The sequence below is a fragment of the Neovison vison genome, chromosome 2 (genome assembly GCF_020171115.1).
Source record: "Neovison vison isolate M4711 chromosome 2, ASM_NN_V1, whole genome shotgun sequence".
NCBI lineage: Eukaryota > Metazoa > Chordata > Mammalia > Carnivora > Mustelidae > Neogale > Neogale vison.
In genome coordinates this window covers 13,070,129-13,095,291 of record NC_058092.1, presented here as the reverse complement: position 1 = coordinate 13,095,291, position 25,163 = coordinate 13,070,129, and the positions used below count along the sequence as shown (strand labels likewise).

The window sequence follows — 25,163 nt, the reverse complement described above, 5'->3', positions numbered from 1 at the left end:
CACTTTGTGTGTATTTGCCTTATTTAATTATCCCAACAACCCAGAAGAGTATGAATTAATTATTAAGCAGGTGCTTACTAAGTAACATGTTAGGGATTGTTCTGAGCCTTGGACCATGCGAACAAGGCAGGTATAGACCCTGCCCACATGGACTTTAAATTCCAGAGGGGGATCCAGCGAATAATGAAATACATAATACACCTGTAGCTTGAGATAAATGTGATACCAGGAAATAATGCCACGCAAGGAGTTGATGGGACCAGGAGGAAGAGGCTGTTTGAGATTGGGTGTGCAAGGAAAGATCTTCTGAGCAGAGGGCTTGAGACTATCTGGGGCAAGAATATGCTAGGCAGAAAGGAAAGCCAGTGCAAAGTCACAGAGGTGGGCCTGAGCTGGGCGTGTTCACAGGAGAGGGAAGGGTACCCCGTGGCTGGATAGATGGAGCAGAAGGGAGTGAGAGGTGAACACCGCTGAGATTTGGTTTTAAATATAGTGGCAGTCTTATGGGGCAATACACTCTTCTTAAGAACACAGTGTGATGAATCTTAACGTGAACACCTAAGTATCCACCATCCCAAACTCTAGAATGTTCTCATCCCTCCAGAAGTTTCTTTTATGCCTCCTTCCATCTCCCACAGGGAAACTGTTTTGATTTCTATCACCAGAGATTCTATGTCCCAGACATTTCTTACAGAAGAGGAATCATGCAGTATGTAATGTACTCTTCTGTCTGGCTTGTTTCGCTCGGGATAATGTTTTTGAGTTCTGTCCCCATTATTGCCTATAACAGGGTTTCATTTGTATCGACCAGAAGTAGTTCATGGTACAAATATACCACAAATTGGTTCACCTATCTTCCTAATTATGGACGTTTGGTTTACTTCCGGTTTTTATGGTTGCCGTTGTGATGAATAAAGTGGCTGCAAACATTCATGTCCAAATCTTCGTGGATATACGTTTCCATTTCTCTTGGGTAAACACTTAGGAGTGGGACTACTGGGTCATAAAGTAGGGATGTTCTTTTTTTTTTTTTTTTATCATGGTAAGCAACTACAATGTCATGGTACTCTTTTATATTCCCAGCAGCAATGCATGACGGTTCTGCCTGTTCTGTCCCTGCGCTGGGCAGGGAGGTTCAAATTCGAGAAAGAAGAGTGGGAACTTGCCGGCATTCGCTGTCACTGGCTTTTCCAACACTAGCCATTCTAGTCGCTGTGACATAGTGTATCTCATTGAGGCCTTAGTCTTCATTTTCCTGGTGATTAATGATATTATACACCTTTTAATATGCTTATTGGTCCTCTGCATTTGTTCTTTTTTAATTTTTTTTTAAATTTTTTTAATGTATTCTTTTTTTAATTGAGCTGTCTTCTCATAACTGATCTTAGTAGTTCTTCATATATTCTAGATGCCAGTCCTTTGTCATTTATCTGTTTTGAGAGTATTTTCTCCTGGTCTGCTGTTTGCCTTTTCATTTTTCTAAAGGTGCCTTTTTATGAGCAGAAGCTCTGAATTTTGATTCAGGCTAATTTAGTCATTTTCAATTTTTCATTTGGTGCCTCTTGTGACCTTTTAAAGAAATCCCTGCCTACCTCAACACCACGAAGCTATATTTCCATGTTTTGCTTTTTAAAACCTTTCTGTTGTTGGGATTCACATTTAGGCCTGGGATTCATCTCAAATTAATTCTCGCGTGCATGCGAGGTAGGGGCCTGGGGTCATTTTGTCCTTAAGCGTCTCCGGTGGTTCAGGGCTGTCTGTTAAAAAGACTTCTCTTTCCCTATTCAACTGCCTGGGGACTTTCGTCAAAAATCAATGGACTCTCTTTATGTGGGTCTATTTCTGGACTCTATTCTGTTCTATCAATCTATCTGTCCACTATTGGAGGGTCAGGGGTGGGTGTGTATCTGTGCCATGATCTGATTTATATTTTAAGTAGATCAATCAGGACAAAGAACAGAAAAGGACAAGAGTGGGAGCAGAAAGACCAGTCTGGGGGCAGAAAAGGACAAGAGTGGGAGCAGAAAGACCAGTCTGGGGGCTACTATAAGAATGTGGACGGGGGGGGGCGCCTGGGTGGCTCAGTGGGTTAAGCCGCTGCCTTCGGCTCGGGTCATGATCTCAGAGTCCTGGGATCGAGTCCCGCATCGGGCTCTCTGCTCAGCGGGGAGCCTGCTTCCCTCTCTCTCTCTCTGCCTGCCTCTCTGTCTACTTGTGATTTCTCTCTGTCAAATAAATAAATAAAATCTTTAAAAAAAAAAAAAAAAAGAATGTGGACGGGGACTGATGGCACTTGGGTTGGGTGGTTGGAGAGGAAACCGTGAGAAGTGGCAGATGTGGGACAAGTTCTCTGGTGGGACTGCCAGGGCTTGGTACTGGCTTGGACGTGGGGTAGGAGAAAAGAGCGGGAGAAGTGGGTGACTGCAAGAGTTCTGGCTCCATGGAAGGGAAGAAGGTAGTGGACACCTACTGAGGTGGGTTCTGGGACCACCATGCATGTCCTCTTGTGGGCAGTGGCATTTGAGCTGGGGAGGACGTTCCAGCAGAGGGAACAGGAGGCCTCATGGAGAAGCATGGTCTGATCTTTGCCGGCCTGACTTTCAAAGTCCCAATCAGATGGTTGGATTCTGTGCCCTTAGGTCGTCTCCTTGCCCCTTCCACTGTCTTCCAGCCAAGGTCGGAATGCAGGGGGCCCTCTGCTCCCTGGGGACTCCTCTGGTTCAGAGCTTTCTGCACAGGTTACCCCTACTGGCTCTGAGGGGCCTTACCACAGGCCCAGCAGGTGGGCAGTAGAGGGCAGCAGTGAAGGTGAGCCTGGGATCAGACCCTGCTGGGTGACATAGGGAAGGTACTCCAAGGCTGGTTCCCCTCACTTATGACATGGGACGAGGACGCCATCTCTCACTGTCCCAGAGGCTCACTGCACAGGCGCAAGGAGACCTTGTGCAGAAATCACCTTGTATAGACCCGGGCCCCTGTCAGCCCCTGTCATTTATGAGGTCCCAATTACTCGCTGCATTCAGTAGGTCAGAAAACTGATGCTCAGGGACATGTGGCCTGAGGTCACCCCAACAGGCATCAGCTAAGGATGGATGGGAAGCCAGCCCGGGATTTCTACTCATCCACTGTACCTTGTGGCCCTATTGTGTCCCCCACTCCCCACTTCCCTGGGGGGCACAGCTATGCCCATGCACGCCCCTTGTCTGGCGGTGGGCCTCGGCCTTGCTCTGATGATGGGGAGGGGGCTCCCATCAAGAGAACGGTGTGGGATCAAGGACAGAGCAGGTGAGTGCTTTAATAGGGCGTGGGGTGCAGGTGGGAAGGGGGAGGGGCAGGCCCTCAGCAGCACCCCCTCCTCACCATCACAGAGGTAGGAGATACAACTGCAAGCTCATCCCTTCGGCTGCTCTGGAATCCTTGTCTGAGCTTTCTCGCTCTCGGTGGGGGTGAGGAAGGGCACTGTCCCGAGAAACCAATGCTTGGGCAAGAGGACCTGGGGACAGCTTTCTTGGGAAAAACTGCCCAAGAAAGAGTTATGGCTGCTGTGCTTCCCTGCCCAGGGCAGGTTCTGTCTGGAGGGCAGGGAGGTTTGAATTCGAGAAAGAACAGGGGGAAGCACAGAGGGTCCAGAGAGAGCAGTGGGGGTGGGCTCCAGGCTGACAAGGTCCCAGCGTCTAGCACTGGGGCTGTCTGTAGGGGCTGCTCATGAAGTCTCCATGGAATGACAAGCGAACAGGGCTCCGGACGGTGGCCCACCCCAGTGGGTGCGTGAGGAGGCACAGTGAGAGGCTACAAGCAAGACTACGGGGCCACAATATCCACCTCCCAATCCTCGTCTGCTTACTTTGAGCAATTTCAGGTTCAGCAAACTTCTCTGACTCTCCATATGCTTGATCCTGATGGACCAAATTCCCCCGACCTCTTGCGTTCCCACGAATTTCCCTGATTTCCCTGGGACCCCCTCCCCATGTTCCCCGATCCAGCCCAGGAACTTCTGAAGATTCTGGAGGCATCTGGGTGGCTCAGTCGGTTAAGCGTCTGCTTTCAGCTTAGGTCATGATCCTGGGATCCTGGGATCGAGCCCCGCATGGGGGTCCCTGCTCGGTGGGGAGGCTGCGTCTCCCCGCCACCCCATCTCGCTCTCTCATGCTCTCTCTCAAATAAATAAATAAATAATCTTCAGAACCCCAGCTCTGATCTGTGCCTGCCTCCTGTTTGCTCCACCTCCCCCCAACATCCCGCCAGCCAAGGACCCTGCGCCCAGGCTCCCCGCCACCCAGCTCCGCAGCACGGCACCCACCAAGTCTTACCCAGCGTGACCTCTGCCTGCATGGGCATCGACAGCGCTGGGTGCTTGACCTCACAGCTGAAGAGGGCCTCGTTGTCGATCTGCGGGTTCAGCGCCCAGGTGAGCAGGGCGCGCACCTCCACGGTGCCGTCGCTGCCGGGGGCGTGGCTGTGGCGCAGGAAGTAGATGGGCTCGTTGCTGTGGACCCAGCGCGGGAACTCGCGGCTCACCACCGTTTCTGGGACGTTCTCCGTGGTGGGCTGGAAGAGGATGCTGGGGTCCGGGGTCAGGCTGCGGGCGGGGCGCTCTGTGTAGGGACGCCCGCCCCGGTTCTCGGCGTCCAGCAGGGACAGTGACCTCTGCATCTTGGTGTCATCCAGGTCGCGGTGCAGGAGGCTGCGGAAGGGCCTGCTGTCCTGGAGGGGACCAGAGCTTGCAGCCGGCGGCTCGGACAGGGGCACAGCCTCTATGGGTTCCCCATCGCGTTTGAAATAGACCTGAAATTGCAAGGAGGGTGTGGGAGAGACTGGGTGGGATTGACCTCGACCTCCCCATGGCTTCTCAGAGGAACCAGCCAGAGAATGCCAGTTCCTTCGAGGCCTCCTCCTCCAGTTCCCTCCGGCACCCCCAGCACGAGTCAGCTCAGGTCCACGGGGACACACCGCCCCTGGCGGCAGAGGTTGAGGGCATCTCCTTTACCAGCAGGTGATCCTCTCTGAGCCCCCAGTTTCCTTGCTTGTAAAGGGGAATAAGAGCACAGACTCCTTGGTCGGGGCTGTTGGATGCTTAAGTGACATGGTGTCCCCAAACAGGGGCCCGCAGCAGCCACCTGGGCTCCAGGCAGCCCGCCCCTGCCCACCTGGGGACAGCCTGCGGAAGAGGGAGAAAGTGGGCGGTCACCAGAGAGTAAAGGAGCCTTCAGATTAAGAATGAAGAGGAAAGGATCTCAGCGTGGGCGCCTTTTACAGGTTTGGACCGGAAGGAAGGAAACAGGTGCGTGTGTGGGAGGGAGCGGCGTGTGGGGATGAGACTAAAGCCCGGAGTCTGCTAGCTTTCTCTGCTAATGGGGAATTCAAGTTCAGAGAGGCGGCATTTAATTTAATTTGCTGTCTTTTTATTTTGGTACCGGCGCCCAGAGGCCTGTGGGGATTGGGTGTATTTCTTTAATAAATCAGATAAATAAATCGATGGGAGACAGGGAGACTGGAGAGCAGGAAGCAGCTTTCTGGGGATGCTGGTGCAGGTGAGGGGAGGGAGGAGGATGCTGAGAAACAGAGAGGGGGGTTGGGGGGAGGGAGAGGGGAGGGGGACTGCGTTAGAGGCAGGAAGAAGAAGAGGGGGGTTGGGGGTGAGGAGGGAAGGAGAAGTGGGGGGGGCTGTGGCTGAGGGGAGTGGGAGTGGGTCGTGGGCCAGGCAGGAGGGCGAGGTGGGGGGTGGAATGCGGGACAGGGAGAACCTCTCAGCGTTTATAGCTCCAACAAAGAATCCCATATGCACGTAACAACCCGCTTTGGATTTTTCTTTCTTTCTTTCTTTTTTTTGAAAAGTGCTTCAAAAGCAGATTTGTAATTTATACCAAAGAATTCTTTTAAGTTCTGACATCCCAGGCACATGTGAGATGCCTGGAATGTGGGGAATTAAGGATCCTATGTGTGTGTGTGTGGAGAGAGAGAAAGATGCCTTTAACATCTATATCTGTATTCAACTACATAGATATGTGAAATTGAGTATTTTATTGCCGTATCTTAAATGGCAGGCGCAGGCAGGGGCTGGCGGTGGGGAGTCTTCCCGCAGCCCCGAGGCTGTAAGGAACCTTTCTTTGTATCCTCTGGAAAAGAAGTTGTTCTTTGGAGAAAAAGACCAGCTTCTCTGATTATAGGGAGGCCAGACCTCTTTGGGGTTCCAAAGGGGGAAACTTGGGGGCCAAATCCTGCTCTCACCAATCAGTGGGTTTAAAATGCCTTTTTTTTTTTTTTAATCTGTTTCCTTGGGACTACAAGGTGGCAGCATATGGGCGCCACCAAAGGCTTGTCTCCCCATCCCTGCCTACTGCTCTACCTGTGCCTAGGTGCACCTGCCTCTTTCCCTGTCTTGGGTCTCTCTTCACCTCTTTCCTGCCCTGCCCTAAGAAGCTGGGTCTATCTGCACCCAGGTCCTGGAGTCAAGTTAGCCTGGGCCCCCAGGTCACCCCACTACATCATACTGTGAGACAAATCGGGGTCTAGAATGCCTTGTCTCCCCACCTTGAACTCTAACCCTACCCATCCTCCACTCCAGCCCTGGCCCCTCATTGATCCTAGTGATGTATGAAACTCACAGGGGCAGGACTGTTATACAATTCTCTTGGAGGAGGCCTTGAAATCAGGCAGCCCATGGGATCCCAGCATGGGTTCAGGGAACCCTAAAGGCTCCATACAGGTGCTTCAGAGGTCAATAAGGGCAACTTGCCCTTCCTTCACTTTTAAATGTTTTATACATGAGGCTTCCTGTATCTCATCAAGACCAAATAGGTCCTGTTGCTTCTAAAAATCTCAAAATCTGGTGGCTCCTGGGGGGCTCAGTCCAGTTCAGTTCAAGAGCTCAGGGTCTTGAGATCAAGCCCCATGTTGGGCTCTGTACTCAGCTGGGAGTCTCTCTCCCCTTCTTCCTTTGCCCTGGTCACCAACACCCTCTCTCTCAAATAAATAAATAAATATTTTTTAAAGCTGAACATTTTAATGTTATCCCCTTCCTAAACCTCCTTGGAGAACCTGAGGGGCAGAGGTTTCTGCTCAAGGTCATGCTCAAGGGCCCGTGCTAGAACCCAGTTCTCCAGCTTAGTGCCCCCCACTCCTCGGAGTGGCCATGACAATGACTCGTGAGCTGGGGTGAAAGATTTTGAAGCAGTTAGGTTGAGTCTAATACAGAGTTGGACCAAACAGGGATTCTCTCTCGTCTTCCTTCTGTCCTTTCTTCCCTCCTTCTGTCCTTCCTCCTGCCCCTCTTTCTCCACAGTGGACTTGGAGCTGGAGGCCATGAGCTTGAGTCCCATGTCTATCAAGAGCACTGTGGGTGACTCGGGACATGTCCTTTCCCCTCTCTGGGTCTCATTTGTCTCCATCCTGCTCAGTAACTGGGGCAGGAGTGTGCTTGATGCTGAGCTCCTCTAAAGATGCATGTGTAGTTCTGGAACTCGAGAATCCAGAAAAAATGGGGCTATCTGTGCCAGGATCTTGGGAGCAAGGCAGACACATGGACACCTGGGGCAAGGGGATCAGATGAGTGGACGGGTTCAGACCTGGGCGGATGGCGCAGAGTTAACTTATGGAGACCACACCCTCTCCTTTTATTCTGCAAAGTGGGCACTGCGGTGACATGGTCAGCTGGACAAGTCACCGAGATGGGTGGTCCAGCAGGGGCTGGGGCGGGACTGGGCACTCCACGGGTACTCACTGTGGGCGCTGGTTTCCCTCCGGACACGATGCAGACCAGCGTGAAGTTCTGGGCTTGGTAGCGGCTGAAGGGGGCTGGCATGTCCGCGGCCACCACTTCGATGGAGGTGGGGGGAGCTACCCAAGAGGGAAGCACAGCGAGACAGAGGTTTAATGGAAGATTTGGGAAGAGTTCGCAGACGACCTATGATGGGCCAGGTCCCGGGGTGGGGGCTGGGAGCAGGAAGGGGAGGAAGTTGCTCGACTCCAGCGGTGCCATTGGCATCAACTCTAGTGGGAACGATGTCCGGGCTGGGTACACAGGCAAGGGCTCTGCCTCTTGGGGCGGACAACCTGCTCGCGAAGGTTAAATGTGGACCATGCAGTTAAATGTGCAAAGTGCATCAGCGACCGGGAGGTAGAACAGGTATAGAGGGGTTCCTGCCTGAGCCTGAGGGAGTGACATCATGCTGTGATCTGACGAAGCAAGAGCAGCTGGAGGACAAGTGTGGCAGATAGAGGGAACCGCACATGCAAAGGTCTGCAGCAGGTCGGCCCAGGGCAGCGGGTGGTGGAAGGCAGCCCGGGGCAGCGGCTGGGGTGCCGTGCAAGGAGTTGGGGACCGGAGGATGTGGTGTCCGGGGGCCTGGGAGATGTGCAGGGTGGGGGACAGCACCGCTGATGGTCAGTTAGTGCTTGCAGTGCTGTGCTGGAGCTGGGTCCTACCAGCTCATGAGACCTCACTGTGCCATTTTCAGGACTGTTGTCAAGCAGTTGTTGGACTGCTGGTCCCTGAAATCAGCCACAGTAGGTGTCTTTACACCAGGGAAATTGGCAGCCACTACAAATAAAGCTTTTTGTGTGTTTCCTTCCCCATCCCAGCTCCCAGAAAGGGGGTTTCCCCACACCCCTGGTTATGTGTTTTTTCCTTTGTCCTGAGAGCAGTGGGGAGCCATGGAAGGGTTTTAGGCAGGAGCAGTGACATGATCTGAATTGCATCTTGGAGACTGAAAACACAGACGGTGATTCAGGATAGACAGGCTGGCCATTTAAAGCAGGCTGAGGGCAGCAGAGAGCACATGATTTGGAGAGACATTTAAGGCCAAGCTGCTGCTTTCCTTTCCTTTTGGAAGTTGGTTTATCTTGGCTGGTCCCGTCCCCCACCGGCTCTGCTCTGCCTGCCGGCCACCACTGGCTGGTATGACAGAGCCAGAGCTCCAGGACACTGTGCGCTCCACAGCTGGAGCCATCAGGAGCTCCTGGGTCTGAATCCCAGATGTCACCACACCTCCATGTCCTAGGGCAAGTTACCCAAACTGTAAGCCTCAGTTCCGCAATTCGCAAAACAGGAGTCAGACTGGGCAGACGTCCGTGAAGAATGAGTGAGTTACTAGATGTCTAAAGGGCTCAGCACAGGGTCGGGAACTGCTCTTCTTAGGATTCCCACAATGGTTTCCCCAGCCCCTTATGTTCAGCCAGGGTAGGGGCTAGAATCTGAGAACTTCAGTTGGTCAAGCCTATCCACGTTGTCTTATCCATCCTTGGGTCAAGAGCAGCGGCGGGGGAAGCAGAGAGAAAGAATTGCCATAGGTCTTTCCTTCCTGCAGGGGCTTTTCACTCTAGTTAAGTTTAATTAAGTTTGATAAACATTTCTGGATACCTACTCGGTGCTGGGCATGGGGCCAGGCGCCTGCTGTGGGCGCACAGTGATGAAACACAGTGACAAGAAGCCCCACAGGCTGGGGCTGGGGGAGGGGGCTGGTGACAGCCGCCGGGCAACTCTATTTTAAGATCTAGTGAAACGAAGCCAGGTAGGAGCCATCCATTCATTCAGGCAGCCGCCACGTGCTGCTCTATTGGCAAGGGAAGCGGAATGAACGAACGGGAAACAATGGGAGAACAATAGATACAGAATTGTAATTAAGTGTAAGATTGTAGGAAACAGATGGTAAGTGGGGTAGAAATTCAGAGAGGGGAAATGCACACCGGAACACATCCATTAGCCAGAAGTCCCAGATTCTGCAATCTAACTTCTCAAACTCCAGCAAAACACCTGGGTCCCCACAACAAGAACCGACAACTGGCCAACACGATGAGCCAGGAGCTGTTCTCAGCCCTTAGCGTGGGTGAATTCATTCCACTCTCCCCATCAGCCTAAGAGGAGGGTTTACTTAATTCCCATTTTATAGATGGCAAACTTAAGAGTTGAAGGAAGTTGCCCAGGGGTTCACAGAGCCAGGATCTGAACCCAAGCACCCTAGCTCTGACATGAGATTGTGCCACCTCAGTCTTTGGAAAGAAGAAAGGAGTTTGTATCCACCTTTAGCCCTAAGTATGCCCATCGGAGCCACCAGGAATGCTCATTTAGTGGCACAGCTCAGCCTTCATAGACGCTTTGTGATGCAGATCCCTCGGGAGCTCTCCCGGGGGTGGCTCTACTTACATCAGCTACCCCTGTGACAAAGGGACCGTGCCAGTTAGAACTGTGGCATGAACCTCTGGCAGCACTCAGGGTGTTTGTGCAGGTGTTAAGTGTACCCTGCAAGACTCCTACAGGCTCAGAAATGGCATGGCCACCTTCAGTGTCGCTCATTGTTTCTCACTTTCATCCACACCCTTAGAACCTTCCTTATAGGACCTCTTTGAGGAGGAGACGGCAGGATGCTTCCAGGATGCCTGGCCGTGCACTGTAGCGGAGTTCATTATGGTCTGTATCGCCGTTACCCGGGAGGTGGCGCAGGGCAGGGGTTAAAAGCATGGGCTGTAAATCAGACTACCCGGAGTTCAAGGAGCAGCTGTACCATGTACGTGCTGTGTGATCTCGGGCGAGTGGTTGACCTCTCTGAACTTCAATGTCCTTATCCATGAAATGGAATTACAGGGTACCTGTGATGATTGGATGGAAGGTGTTTTGAAAGGGCAACCAATATACGTCAGGGGCGCTGATTAGCAGTTGTAATTTACTAACGTACTTTCCTGAGGCTCCTTGCTACTGGCCCGGAGAATGAAAGGTCTCTGCCATTGGGGTGTTCACAGTTCAGTGAGAAGACCAGAAGATACCCCGGCTGCACACCTTCCAACATAGCAGTCAGCTCACCCCCTGTGGCTGTTGAGCCCTTGAAATTTGGGTTTTTTTAGTTCTTCTGCGTAAGCGTAAAATACGCACTAAATCTGGAAGCCCATTGTCAAAAGAATGTTAAATGCATCACTAATATTTTATATTGAAATATAAATTTCAGTATACATTTAATATGCTGAAACTATGTTTGGGCTCTACTGGACTTAATAAATAGGTTATTAAATTTAATTCACCTTTAAACGCTTTTCTCCGTGTGGTGATTAGAAAACTTACATATGTGGCTTGTATGATGTTTCTACTGGATCACACCGGTCTAGACCTTCCATTTTACAGGTCAGTAGACTGAGGTCAGAGAGAGGGAGAGGTTTGCCTACAGTCACACTGTAAGTCAGGAGCAGAGCCTAGACTGGCACTTGGGACTTCTGAATGCTGGCCAAGGTTCTTTGCAGAACATAGGTACCCCCTGTCCCCCAACATGCACGTGTGCACACACACGCGTGCGCACGCACTTATCACCATTCTGGAGATCTGCAGCCACGTCACGCAGGCCGCCCACGCAGACAGACCCTGATTGGGAGATGTGTTCCTGTCCCTCGTTATTTTTCTGAGCAGGTCTTAGCAAAACGTACAGCTAATCAAGCTCGTAGGACAATAACAGATCTCAGTTGTATGGACAATGACACTGCAGAGCTGCTAATATCCGCGTGGACAGCCCCGGCTTCCCACACTCGCCCCACCAACATAGTCCTCAGTCGCTGTGTCCCAGGAAAATGTCACTCTGCATCTCGCCTCCTGTCTCCTGGTGGAGGGCTCCGAGTGAGCGCAGGCAGCCGGGGAGCTGTCTACACCCGGGAGCTCCTGGCTGTTTACAGATGCTTCCTTCCACACATCACATCATCCTCTCCTTCCTCCTCCCCTTCCTGTCTCCAGCCCTCCTGCCTCCGGCTGCCTCCTCTTCCCCACCCCCCTCTCCACCTCCACCCCATTGCCACATCTGCTCCCATACCCATGAGCGCCCCTTCCCATCTTCATGTCCGTCCTCACTCTGTCTCCCCAACCCCATCTCCATGCTCATCCCCATACCCATCCTTCTTACATTCTCTGACCAAGGTCAAAGCAAGCACCCTGCTCTGTTCCCCACGCCTGTTATGGATGTGTGACCCCGGGAACAGGGTCCGGTCCAAGGCAGGTGGCCAGCTGCTGGCACAGGTGTAAATTTCATGCAACTTCCTAGACAAGAACAATCCCGAGGTCCAAGCGGGGCTCCAGAAACAGCAGGAGAAAACAGGCCACTGGGCTGTGAGCCATGGGGCATAGAATGGCAAAGAATCCACACAGACCCCTACCTTGCGGGTGTCCCTCTCCCCCACTCTTCTGCAACATGTCCAGTGCCCCCACCACGTGTGTCCCGTTGCTGTGAACCCTGGGAATGTCTCTTTAGACGCTGGTGCAATGCTCTCCTGGGTGGCGAGGAGGGGGGTGCTCAACAGCAATATTTCCCTGAAATGACCATCCTCAGGGGATGAAACACGGAGCAGGCATCATTGGATCGGGAGGGGATGGGTCCATGGGGCTGAGAATCAAGCCTTGACCAGAGCTTCAGAACTGACAAGCCACTTCCAGACACACGGCCAGCCCTGGACCAGCAGAAGCTCCCCAGCTCTACATGTCCATGATCAGAGACCACCCCCACCCCACGTCAAGTCAGCCAACTTCCCAGTTTTGTTTGACTTGGTCTTAAGCACAGAGGACTGCAGTGAGAAGTTCCCTGGACAGATTTTGTCTCGCGTCAGGAAAGGTAAGGCAGCTTCCCTGCTGCCTCATCCACAGCCACGGCCACAGCCACCCTCTGCTGCCCCGTTCCTTGGGCCACCGGGGGAGGGAGGGCCTGCGGTTATTTTATTCTTGACAGTTCACATCGACACAGCGCGGTAATGGTCGGGTGATCAGTTTTATGAAATTAACTCTGAAATATTGCCTGTCTTTTATCTCGAAAGCAGGACTTTGTTTCGGTCATCGTAACTCACTTTGAAGGTAATATGATGGTTCTTGGCTCTGTAAATCACTCTGTGGCCTTTGGAATTTGGGAACATGAACCTGTTCTTACACAAACCCCAGCAGGCCCCTGTCCAACTGCTGCTCCTGGAAGGAAGTTCTCTCCCCACCCATGAGGTCCTCCCCGGCCCCTGCCGGAGGACCGGCTCAGACAGAGTCACACCCAGGGTCCAGCGCAGGCTCTGGACCAACAGCCTGTGGAATCATGGGTAAGTCCGCTGACCCACCAGGCACCAGTCTTCCTACCTGTCAAGTGGGTTCCATAAAACATACCCTGCTAACTTTTCCACTTCCAGGCTAGAGAGAAGCAGAAGAGAAAATGGACATAAACCTCCCATAAGGACATCAACGTTCTGTACAAACGGAAAGGATTATGTAAATGACCCTTCTACTGCCTACACCTCTCCCTGGGCTGAGGGAGCTTCTTTCTCTTCCAGGAGGGGCCAGTGTCTAGAGGAGGGGAATCACCTCTCCTATTCCCTGGGTCCCACAGTGTGACGGTTCTGAACACACTCCAGCTCTGACTATCATTTATCATGGTGCGGTAACCAATTAGATTTGGGGAGGGGTGGGGGAAGGAAAAGACAAGTTCAAAATTATATTATTTGCAAAAATCCATTCTTTGCTCTCAGCATGCCTGCTCTATTGACTGCCTTCCTTTCAATCAGCAACCAGTCATTAGAGTGTCTCTTGAAAAAGAGAGAGAGAAAAAAAAAAGAGCCACCCACAACATAGATATGTCTGTGCCCGAGTCCCTCTAGGTTCCCTGTTTTAAATTCTTCCCTTTTTTGGAGGGGGTCCCCCATTTCAGTTTCTTTCCATCCTCTCTACCACATCTCTAAGGTGCCGCTCAAAGGAGCACCTCCTCCAGGCAGCCCTCTAGGAAGCTACCCTGCTCGAGCCACACTGAGCTGCCCAAGGTTCCTCCTGCACCTCACTCCCCTCCCTTGTGCCCTGCATGAAACAGTCCTTCTGTGAATTAACTCTGCCTCTTCCTTAAGGGCTGTCCTCAGGTGCTGCCTCCTCCAGGCAGTCTTCTAGGACTTTGCAAGACTGGGTTAGGGCTTATCCTCTGGATGGCCAGAGCATTCTGCTTTTGTCATTCACACTGGTGCTTGTCATTCTGTCCTGGGTCCACATCTGTTTCTCCACGAGACTGTGCTCCCTGAAGTGTGGAGCTTTGTTTTTCTTCCACCTAACCTCAGCTAGTGCAGGCCTGACACACGTGAGTTCAAGTTTAATTCCTGTTTCCTTCTTTCCTTCTTTTGTCTCAGCATGGGCAAGTGCACAGCCTGTTTGTGGAAAGGAATCCCATGAGACCTTATAATACTATGGACCCTGCCTTGCCTTGACCAAGGCCACCTTCTCTGTTACCATGCTCCAAGCACACTGAGAATCTGGTCCATGAACATCCTAAGCTCCTTCAAACCCCAGGGCCTTTGCATATGTTGCTGCTTTCTGCTCAGCTTTTTGCATGGTTGGGTCTTGCTCATCTATCAACTATCAGCTCAAGTGTCACCTCCTGATCTAAGCTGGGACCCCCATTTATTCTCTGTCACCGCCCTTTGCTATTTCTTCACAAAGCCGGTCATAATGTTCAATTATTTCATATACTGGTTTGCATCTGGTCTTTTTCTGACACCCCCACTAGAATGTGAGCACCAGGAGGGAAGGGGAGCCTCCTGTCCATGGTCCATCCCAAGCACCGGACACGTAAGGATTCGCTCAGTAAATATGTGCCATGTGAATGAGTGAATGCGTGGGGGATGGGACCCAAGCACAGTGCCCTCCAATCCCTGACCCATTTGGAAGGGGCTGAACTCTCTGCCCCCTCCAAGACTCTCCCTCCTAGCAGAAACCCCAGGAGGAAGCAGACCCCACCCGCAGGAGGGGGACTTCAGCAAGAAAAAGAGAGGGGAAAAGCACAACACTTTGGTTTATGGGAAAATTAAATATTGAACTGAGTAGTAACAGCAGCGAAGGGGGAAAAAAACCTGACAAAAAGCCCCCAAATGGAGCCACCATCAGTGACAAGAGAGATAAACGCAGCGTCTGTGCTTATATGGGCTGCAAAGGGCCCTGCTATGCGGCAGCTGCTGAGCCCACCCACCGCCCCCTCCAACTTGACAGTGGGTGGGAGTCCGATGCGGTGGTGACGGACCTGGGTCTAGGTCATTGCCCGGGTGGGCAGGTACTGCCTGGGATTCTCCCTGCCCGGAGTTGGCTCGGGGGGAGGTGGGGGGCTTCTGAGTGGACAGGGTCACGGGGGAACTTCCGGCGGCTGCAGGCACCATCCATCCACCCGCCTTCCACTGGGCGGGAGCTAGCTGGCAGCGCCGGGTTCACCTGCCTCGCCCCTCCCCTGCCAGCTGTTGTGTTTTCGCAGCGGTGGAAGATAAAATTAACAACCCCAACTGGAGGCTCTGGCTGACTGCTCTGGGGGAGCGGGGCGGGGGGGGGGCCGTGCCGAAGGGGGGTGCAGCATGTGAAGCGGAGAATCGGCGAGGCTGGGCAGAGCGGGATCCGACACCAGTGACTGCTGATAGAGAAATAAAATCCTGCGTGTGCGCGCTCACACGCACACACAATCACACACTCAAAGGGGGTGGTGGGGAGGCCAGGCCACAGGTTTTAGTGTCGGACCTGGAAGTGTATTCTGGTGCAAAATGACAGACTATACCTTTCCCCTGGTGGCTGTCAGCGTGGACCAGCAGCGTCGGCCTTACCCCGAGCTTGTGCAAATTCCGGAGCCCACTTCCAGACCTGCTGCATCAGAACTGGGGGCGGCGGCGGGGGTGGAGGGGTGGGGGCGAAGGGGGGAGGGTCCAGCCATCTGAAGCCTTCAGGGAGATTCTAATGCAAGCTCAACGTGAGAACCGCTCTTTTTGACTTTTGTGAGCCTCCGTCTGTTCACCCCGAAGTTAGGGGTAATAAGACCCACTCGGTGGTGGTGGTCTGTGCACCGAGGACTTGGTCCACAGTAGGTGCTCAGTGAACGCTGGAGATTATTACTGGCAGGGAGAGCAAGACCCAGGGGAATTAGTGAGGCTCAATCTGGCTGCTCCAGGCCCCAGCCCAGAGGCCAAGGGTAGACCTCTCTGGATGGAGAGTCCCGCTCTCGGCCCTGAGTCAAAGGACCTCAAATCCCCAAATCCGCCCCCACCAGCCCCCCCCACCTTCCAAGCAGTTCAACTTTGGGTTCATGCCTTGATTGGCTGCTTCTCAGGGGCTCCAGCTTTCTGATTGGCCTCCTAGGCCGTCAGTCCCCTGGGGGCTCTCCTCCCTGTGCCTGGGGTTTCTTGGCCGGAGGAGGCAGCGTGCTGGGTCGCCTCTCCACAGCCGCTGTGGGAGGCAGGCTCAGCCCCTCCACGCCCCGTTGTAGTTTATGTGGCAATAGAGCAAATGTGTTCAGGCCCATGATAGGTGCCATTTCTGCGGAGATGAAATCTATGGGGTGTGACATGAATCCGTTTTAAATAGCAGCAAGGCTGGCTATTTGGAGGATGTTTTCAATGTATCCCAGAGGTATATATTACACACATGGGCGATTTCACCAGGTGCCGTATTTGTAGCTTTATGAAAGACGCCTGCGGAAGCTTGCAGAAGCCTGGGGAGGCCCTAGTAAGCAGGGGAGTTCACTCAAGATCTGGCCAGGGGCAGCGGCACCCAACTCAAGTTCTTCCTGCTCAAGTTCAAGTTCAGCCCATTCTGTTTCTCCCCCACTCCACGCCCACCAGAGAGCACTGAGCTGGAGCTTGGAGACCTCCCCTTTCCCCCTAGCAAGACCTCTGTCCTTTCCAGCAGAACTGAACCCCCAAACACCTGGGCCTTTGTGTTCTGGGACTCCGAACTGGGCTCATCCTTGACCTTGGGCAGCTGGCCCTGAAGTCACCACCGTCCTGTCCACAGTCACTGTCACCCTTAGGCAGCTGCTAGTTCCCTGGTCTCATCCATAGAGCAAGGATGATATTGGTGTCACTGGTCCACGCAGGGCGCTTGTGGGGACTGAAGAACATAGCAGGTGTCCCCCCCACAGCCAAGCTGCCAACAGAACCCCAGCTCCGGACCCCCACCAACCCCCAGCTCAGAGCCCTCTCTTCCAGTAGATTTCCCGGGGGGCCCCTGCGGCTGATCAATCATCTTAGGATTGATTTCCTGAGCCAGACAGAGGGCAGGGAAATCATTCTGGCCACTTGCTTCTCATAAAGCAAATTCCGGGGTGGGGGTGGGGGGAGTGGGAGGAGAAAAGGCAGGAATGGAGCGAGGAGCTGTGGAGAAGGGGCATTTGGTGGGATGGGGATTGTGCATGTTTTCTCCCCAACATTGTATGATGAAAATTTTCAAGCCCAAGAAATTCAAATAACTGTCCAAGGACCTCTCCTGCCCCCACCGCCCAGGTTCTAGGATGAACATTTAACTGCACTTGTTCTGTTGCCAATCTATGAGACTGTGGGAGAGGCAGAGCCAAGCTTCATTGCCAACAGGATGGACCCTTGGCTGGGGTGGAGGGGCTCGATCCGGGGGAGGTGGTCTCAGAGATCCGGCATAGGCAGCCTCTCCCTCTGGCCTTACTGGGGCCCCATCTCTGAGCCCTCTAACCTCGTCCTTCCCCAGGTTTCTGCCCTGCCTCCGTCCTTTCCTCTGTAAAATGGGAATTGCAAGCAACAGTCCTTAGTCATAGGTGCTAGCACCTAGTCACAGGACCAGTGAGTCACAGGGCCATTGTGAGGACGGCCTGAGCTCCTATCTGTGAAGTGCCCAGCAGGACACCTCGTGCGGGTAAGCCCATATTCCCACTGGCCATTCCGTTGGTGAACAGCATCTTCCATCCCTGGCCTGGAACAGCATCTGGCCTTTGCCTACACCACTCACTCTGGCCGCCGGCCTGGGAGCTCCTTGTGCTAGGGACGCGAGTCCGTTCTGCTGGGGCCTGAGCGCGGGGAGCACAGGGCAGTTCCCAGCAAGAGTGCTCTGAGTTGATGTTTGCAGGGGTGACTGGAGGGGAGGCAGATTTGCTCAGTGAGCATCCCCTTCTGCACCCGAAGTGGAAGGCCCACTGAGTCCCCAGGCACACACAATGGGGGGTGAGGGGTGGGGAGGGCCCTTGATCATCATCTATGCTCATGGTGGTCATTCTGCGGCAGGGTCCATGATAAATGCTTTTCTGCATTAGAGCCTCACATAACCCAGGAAGTAGGGATTATTATACCCATTATATGGAGACAGAAACTGAGGTGTTCAAGGCAATGATCCACAGCTCTTCGGCCAGCAAAGACCAAGGCTAGCTCTTGGACCGTATCAGTCCAAGATCACAACCCTGCACCTCCTGGCCCTCCATCTCACCGGCTCTGGGCTTTCTCTCAAAGTGTTGCTCTCCTCTGCAATGCAGTGACAGGGCTGGACCACGTCATGCTCACATGCGAGGCTCTGAGGGGGGGGGCAGGTCTGGAGGGAAGCGACAGCAGGAGGGGTCAAGGTGACTAGCTGTGAGGCAGCGGGACTGCTCAGCAGAGAAAGGCCAGCCCCTCCCTCACGGGGATCCTCAGGAGTTGGGGGTTCCCTTCCGATGGGCCTGGGGGCCACAGGGGAATCAGTGGGGAGGGTATGGCTGGACCCAGCATGCTGGTTGAATACCTTCTCTACCCTAAATTCCCCTCCCAAATCCCAGGCCCTTCCAGCTCCCATGACATCCCTGGACACATGTCCCTGGATTCAGGGGCCTGGTCTGACTTCACCTTTCCTCTCTGCCTGTGGCCAAACCTGGTAGACAGAGGGCAGGGGGGTCTGCGGCAGCCTGGCATGAGAGAGGAGCACCTTCCCTCTGGCTTCCACCAAGACTGGCTTGACGCAGGCTCAGGAGCCAGGCTGCCGTATCCTGGCTCTGCCACCTCTTAGCTGGGTGACCTTGGCAAGTCCCTGAGTCCTGCTGTACCTGTTTCCTCATCTGTAGTGTAGGGATCGTCATATCTCCGGGATAGGGTTCGAAAGTAAGGTTTTAGACCCTGTTCTGGCACCTGGCAAGCTCTGAATAAATGTCATTGTCCCCAGTGTGGCTGTGATTACTATCAGGGTCACTGCCCACTCCTCACCCATGCCTGGGGTCCTGCCACGCAGGAGTGCTCCCCACTCTGCCAGACTTTCCTGCTCCTACACTGTTGCCTATAGGGTTCCTTCTGCCTGAAATGTCCCTGTGGGTCTGCCCCTATCCTACGGGGCCCAGCCATACACCTCCTCCTCCGTGAAGCCTTCCTGATTGCCTCCTCCTGAAGGAGACCCTCCCCTGGGAACTCCCCCGTCCCTCAGCTTGCACTCTCGTTCCCCCCCACCCCCGCCTTATTTTCCTCCTGCTGGATTCTGGAAACCTGTGCTCTTCTCTGGCTCCCTCATCCTTCAGGGATTCCTGCAGGACAGACAGTAGGTCTCCTATTCTTCCATTGTCCCCAGAGCCTAGAGGTCAGGCTCGGGATGCAGAGACAGGAGCTGGGGATCTCCATGTGCCATTCACTAGCCACAGGATCGCAGGGAAGTTGTTTCTCTCTCTGAGACTCAGGCTCCTCGTCTGTAAAATGGGCATAACTACAGCCACTGTCTCAGCGGCACGCGGGAGCATTAAACAGGAGCATGCTCACGAGGACAATGCCTGGCACGGTGCTGCTTGCTGCTGCCGTGAAGATTATTACTAGGTTTATTGGTTTTTAAGATTATTGCTCCCAGGGACTGAGTGAGGTAAACCCACCCTCCTCCAGAGGGGGAAACTGAGTCCAGGGACGCTCTGCCAGCTGGCAGACGAGACAGGATGGCTGACTCCCAGGCCAAACCAACCTGGCACGTGGAGTTGGCCTCAGTTTCCCCTTCTGTACAGGAGGCGGTGGGATTCCTTCGCTCTCCCCAGGAGAGGCGGCAGGCAGCAGACCCTGCTCTAGGGGCCGGCTCACAGTTGCCCTGCCCTCCCTCCCAGCTCAGATACAGCTCTGTTAACACCTGCACCCTCACACTCCAGCCTGCTCCTTAAATCACGGGGCCTGAGGCACTGCAGTTTCAACAGCCACATATCACCTGTAATTAAGGGGCCTGTCCCAGGGAGGGGAAGTTTTTCTGCTGGAGACACTAAATCCAGCTCCCGGTGGTGAAGGGGATAAAGCATCACACTGACCTAACACTTGTCAAGGCTTAATGACGCCCCCGTGGGCCAGCTCCGGGGGTGGGGTGGCAGGAGGTTGGGGCTGAGAGGGGCTGGGAGTAGGTGGAGGGAGGCAACCGTGGGAAGGATACGGAGCCCCTGGTCTGGGGGACACCGCAGGAGCACCATGCAGGAGCAGGTGACGGCCTCCGGGGGGCGGGGGACAGCCCCCCTGCCTGCACAGTGCCAGGGAGCAGATGGGTCTCTCCAGCTTGGCTCAAGGGGGCACAGTGGGCCCCTCTGTGAGAAGCTACGTGGGGGCTCCTTAGCAAGGCGGCCTGGGTTTGAACGCAAGCTCTGCCACTCGCTTGCTGGGCAACCTTGAGCAAGTTACTTAACATCTCTGGGCCGGGTTTCCCATCAGAATGGGAACAACAGGGCACCTGTCTCCTAGAGTGGTGAGGATTAAATGAATTAATATATTTCATATCCTGGATCCAGGCTTGGCCCCTGTAGCTGCAAAATTCACCTTTATTCTAGCATACCTCCCACATGACGGCCGTTCCCCCAAAGTGAGAACACACTCAGCAGGTCTCAAAATGCTGGTCAGAGCAGGACTTGTACAAGTGAGGGATGAATGGGCGAACGGTCTCCTTCCCTCACAGGATGGCTGGTGACACCAGCCTTGTGGCTCCAGGGACAAGCCGCACAAAGCAGTACGCGGCTCGACGAAGCTGCCTCCTCCTTCCAGCCTCCCTTCCCCGTCGGGAAAGTCACGCAGCTTGTCCATCGCACACCCGGACTGCCCTCCGGAGGCCGGGTCTCCACCCCCGCTCAGGGCCTCAGGTCCCCACAAAGGAAGACACCAGAGAACTTTCGGGTTCATACTCTAAGCTTCCCTTCATGAGCAGACTCGGTCTTCCCTTCTGTAAAAGGGGGACACTGATCTTCCTGACTTCCCAGAAGGCTGAGCTGACGGGGCAGCCCAATTATTCCACACTGTCCCTGTTGAGAGGAGCACTGGTCTCTGGCCTAGACCCATACGACTGTCATATTGTCCCCCACTCAGAGAGGAGCGGTGTCCCTCCGTCTTCCTGGCAGCCTCACATAGAGGGAAAACTGGGGGCTCTTCTTTGCAGCATCCCTGAGCTCAGATCCCAGCCCACTCAGTGCTGTGGGATGTTCGGTAAGTTCCCTACCCTCTCTGTGCTGTGCCCAGTGCCCACTGAAATGGAGGCAGCATGGGGCCAGTCTGCGGTGGGGAGACTAGAGTCTGGACCGGGTTTTGGAATGTGCTGGGCCTGTGGCTGAGTGCACATTAGGCTGCCATCAAGGGCATGCCTCCTTTGCAGGCCCAGGGTTCAGATAGGGAGGGATGGAGGATTCCAGAAGCCTGTGCAGGAGGCGGTCAGCAGGCTTGGGCCTTTGGGGCTAAAGCTGGGAAGTGACCGTCCTTGGTCGATGACCCAGTTAGCTCCAAAGTGCTCCTCCGAGCCCCAAACCCATCTGTCTGGCCCCTGTCTGACCTGGCTCTTAGCTGGTGACCTGAGCTAGCGGGAGGTCTGAGGACGGGCGGGCAGTATCTTTTCTCCGGGTCCCTGGCCAGGTGGAGACTCTCCAGGCACTTAAGTGTGCCGTCTCTGAACATGCTCTCACATCCCTCCTGGAAGACCCTGGCCGCCCTGGCCCCAGTCCTCCGGGCTGTAGACCCCTCCAGCAGCCGAGCCCTGCCAGCTGTCTCAGGCCCCCGAGGCCCATCGAGATGTCCCCTCAGAGTCTCCCACGAGCAGTAAGGGGGCCTGCAGATGTCCTTAGGATCACAGCCTTGCCTTTCCACCCCAAAGCCCATCTCTCGCAGTCCCCGTCTGCTGAGCGAGACCACAGGTCTCACCGGTGCCTTCTTAAGGACCATCTCCGTCCAGGGCTGGGTCCCGCCACGTCCTCCCCATCTGGTCCTATCTTTCCGATTGGTCCCCATGTCCTGTGGCTTCTGTCTGCAAATGCCTCACACGTGCAGCCTCTACGGCCCCCGCCCTGGGCTTGGCTGGGGCTGTCTCTCCCCCTCCCGCTGCCTGCCCTATCCTCAGAAGCCGCTGGCAGACCCAGGCCATCAGCTCTCTCTAGCCGCCACCCTCCACAGCCCCGCGTCCAGATGATGCAACTGACGCTGGGAAGGGAAGCAGTCTCTCACAGCGGGACTATCGCGAGGGGGGTGGTGAGGCTGCTCTTTCCTGGTATCTTCTGCAGGGCAGCATGGGACCCCATAGTCCTCACTGCCTGGCTGGGAGAGCTCCCCTCGGCTGCCACCACTTCCTGCGGCCCTGACCCCACTCCCCGGCCCCGCGGACACTTCCAGGGTAGAGATCGGGACAAGGTGACAGTAAACACATCGCCCTTTTTGAGAGCACTCACAGTGACCTAGGACATAGGACATGTCCTGTCCCAACTGGGGGCGGGGGCTGGTGCTGCTGTAACCCCCATTTAGCAGACGGGGAAACTGAGGCTCAGGAGATGAAACAAATCACAAACAAACCACCTCAGTGGCTCTGCTGTGGGCTTGGAGCTAGGCTGCCTGGGTTCGAATCCAGCTCTCCCCTTGCTAGGCCTGTGCCCATGGGAACATTTTCTAGGCTCTCTGCTTTCACACTTGTACAATGGGGAAGGGAGTCGTGAGCCTTCCTCAGAGGGCTGTTAGGACAATGAGTTAGCAGGTGCGGAGCAGATCTGTGCCCGGTGTGCAGTAAATACTCAATAAACATTTGCTGCTTTTATTATCGGGAATTCCAGAACTGGGTTTAAAAACCTATGGCTGAACCCAAGGCCTATCCCCTTCGCCATTTCCCACTCTCGAAGGAAGTAAATGAAGTTTCTAGTCAACCTACTTGAATAGAGAAATGACTCTTCATGCGGGACCACGCAGCCCTCGCCCAGCTCCCACCTAGAGGATCCCAGGCACTCACGTCACTCAACCAGAGCCAGTGGGAAGAGGGACAGGGAAGGGAGGGGGCTTAGAGGTGGGTCTGCCAGACATTTGCTTGGGAAACAATAGTGCCCAGGCCTGGCGCCCTCTGGACCCTGGGGGGCATCTAGGGTGGGAGGTGGAAGTTTGGTTTCCCCCCTCCCCCTCAGCACCCCAGACTCCTCTGTGGCTCTGGCTTGGATCCCAACCTGCTCCCCATCTCCTCCTCCTTGTCCTGAAAGCAGCCTTGCTCCCCAGAGCCTGTGGCCACGGCAACCGCCTAGGGCCAGTTCATACAGTGTGAGCCCAGAAGGCAGCTCCTCCACTCAGGCTCCAAGATGAGCAGTGAGCCGATCATTACCCACCCAGCAGGCATCATGAGCTGTGGGGAGGGCTTCGTGGCAGCCCTGAGTCTCGCCTCCCACCTACCCTGCCTGGGGTGCCCCAGGGATTCTCAGACCAGCGGCCTCCCTCCACGGACCTAAGCTGTCTCCTGGACTGCCACATACTCAGGGCACGTGCTGGATCTGCCTGGGAGATGCACATCTCCCCATGGCTGTCCTGCACACAGGCAAGCATCTCGAAAGAGGTTCTGCTGGTGCCTGCTTTCCCGCTAGCATCCTTTACAGGCAGAGCTGTTTCTTCTTTCTGCTCAGGCCAATGGCAGCAACACCAGGTCTTTGAGGGGTACAGGCTCTGCCCTCAGCCCTCAGATCTCCCAACCCCCTTGGAGCCACAGACTTTTCTCCTTCCCAGGTCTCAAGAGGCTCTTGACATTCCAATTATGTGTCCTGGGAACGTGCTCCTTTTTCTAGAGAGGAGCACAAGGCTGGGTGTCCAGAGGATAAGGTTCAGGAATCTGGTCTTAGAAAGCAGAGTTCCAGATCTCTAGAAATTCTAGTGCTGGCCTGGCCTCATGGATGTGAGCTCAGTTCTGTCACACGAAGTAGGTTCTTTCCCCTGGGAGCTTTGACCAGCCCCGGGGTGGGGGGGGGCTTCTTTTCAAGGGAAGGCTTGAGGAACTGGTCCCAGGAAGACTTCCCGGAGACTTGCTGCCCCAAGTCACACAGCCGGGGAGGGACAGAGCCAGACTGGAGATGGCCAGATGGCTTTAAAAAGCATCAGAAATAACACACGTAAGGAGAGATGTATAGGTCAATGGAACAGAATAGAGACTCCTGAAATAAATCCTCACACTTATAATCAATCGATTCTCAGCAAGGATGCCAACACAGTTCAGTAGGGGGGGGAAAGAAGAGTGTTCAAAAATGGTGCAGGGACGAGCAGACATCCACACGTAATTGATGGAGGCAGAGGGCTCCTCCACAGAATGCAGAAAAATTAACTCAAAATAGATGATAGTTTTCTGTCTCCTAGAGCCGTCCAAGAGTCTGCAAGAAGGCATAGGGGAAGAAGGTGGCTCCTACCCCTACCATTGTGAAGAAGCAGGAGGCCAAGAAGGTAGTCATTCCCCTGCATGACAGAAGGCCCAAGAATTCTGGCATCAGACAACATCCAGCCCTTGGGGACCTCACCGACTGTGTCAAATGACCCCACTCCAGACTTTAGAAATGTCTAAAAGTGCCTCCTGCAATTAACTAGTTCAGGACTGCCAAAGGGCCACTCCACTGCTGGCCCACAGATTCAAACCAGAGACAAAGCCGGAGAAGAAGCAGAGATTGCTGACCCGGGCGGAGAAGAAAGCTGATGGCAAAAGCGAGGTCCCCACTAAGAGGCCACCTGTCCTTCCAGCTGGGGTTAACATGGTCACCACCTTGGTGTAAAACAAGAAGGCTCAGCTGGTAGTGATTGGTCCTGCTATGGATCCCACTGAGCTGGGTGACTTCCTGCCTGCCCAGTGTCATAAGATGGGGGTTCCCTACTTCATCATCTGGCAGAAGGCCAGGCTGGGGGGCGTCTGGTCCACAGGAAGGCCTGCACCATTGTCGCCTTCACACAGGTTACCTAAAAAGGCAAAGGAGCTCCTGTTAAGCTGGTGGAAGCCATCAAGACTGATTACAATGACAGATATGCTGAGATCCACCGTCACTGGGGAGGTAATGGCCTGGGTCCAAAGTCAGTGGCTCTCATTGCCAAGTTGGAAAAGCTAGAGGCCACCAAAGGACTGGCCACCAATCTGGACTGAGTGGACGCTGTTGAATTTTCTGTACATAAAAGTAATAAAAAGTTATCTTTCGGGCAGTGTCAGAAAAAGGAAGGAAGGAAGGAAGGACTGACGGACAGATGGAGGG

General features: G+C 54.3%; 1 protein-coding gene and 1 pseudogene across 1 annotated transcript in view; one reads left to right on the top strand and one right to left on the bottom strand.

Annotated features, from left to right (window-relative positions):
* The window catches only part of IGSF21 (immunoglobin superfamily member 21), a 233,814-nt gene that overhangs the window by 6,080 nt on the left and 202,571 nt on the right, over positions 1-25,163 (bottom strand). The window contains exons 5-6 of the mRNA XM_044237279.1: positions 7,721-7,836; positions 4,311-4,785 (exon numbers count right to left, since the gene is read on the bottom strand). Coding sequence (XP_044093214.1) covers positions 4,311-4,785; positions 7,721-7,836 — 591 coding nt within the window. The remainder of the gene's footprint in view (positions 1-4,310; positions 4,786-7,720; positions 7,837-25,163) is intronic.
* On the top strand, positions 10,455-25,057 carry LOC122901250 (annotated as a pseudogene).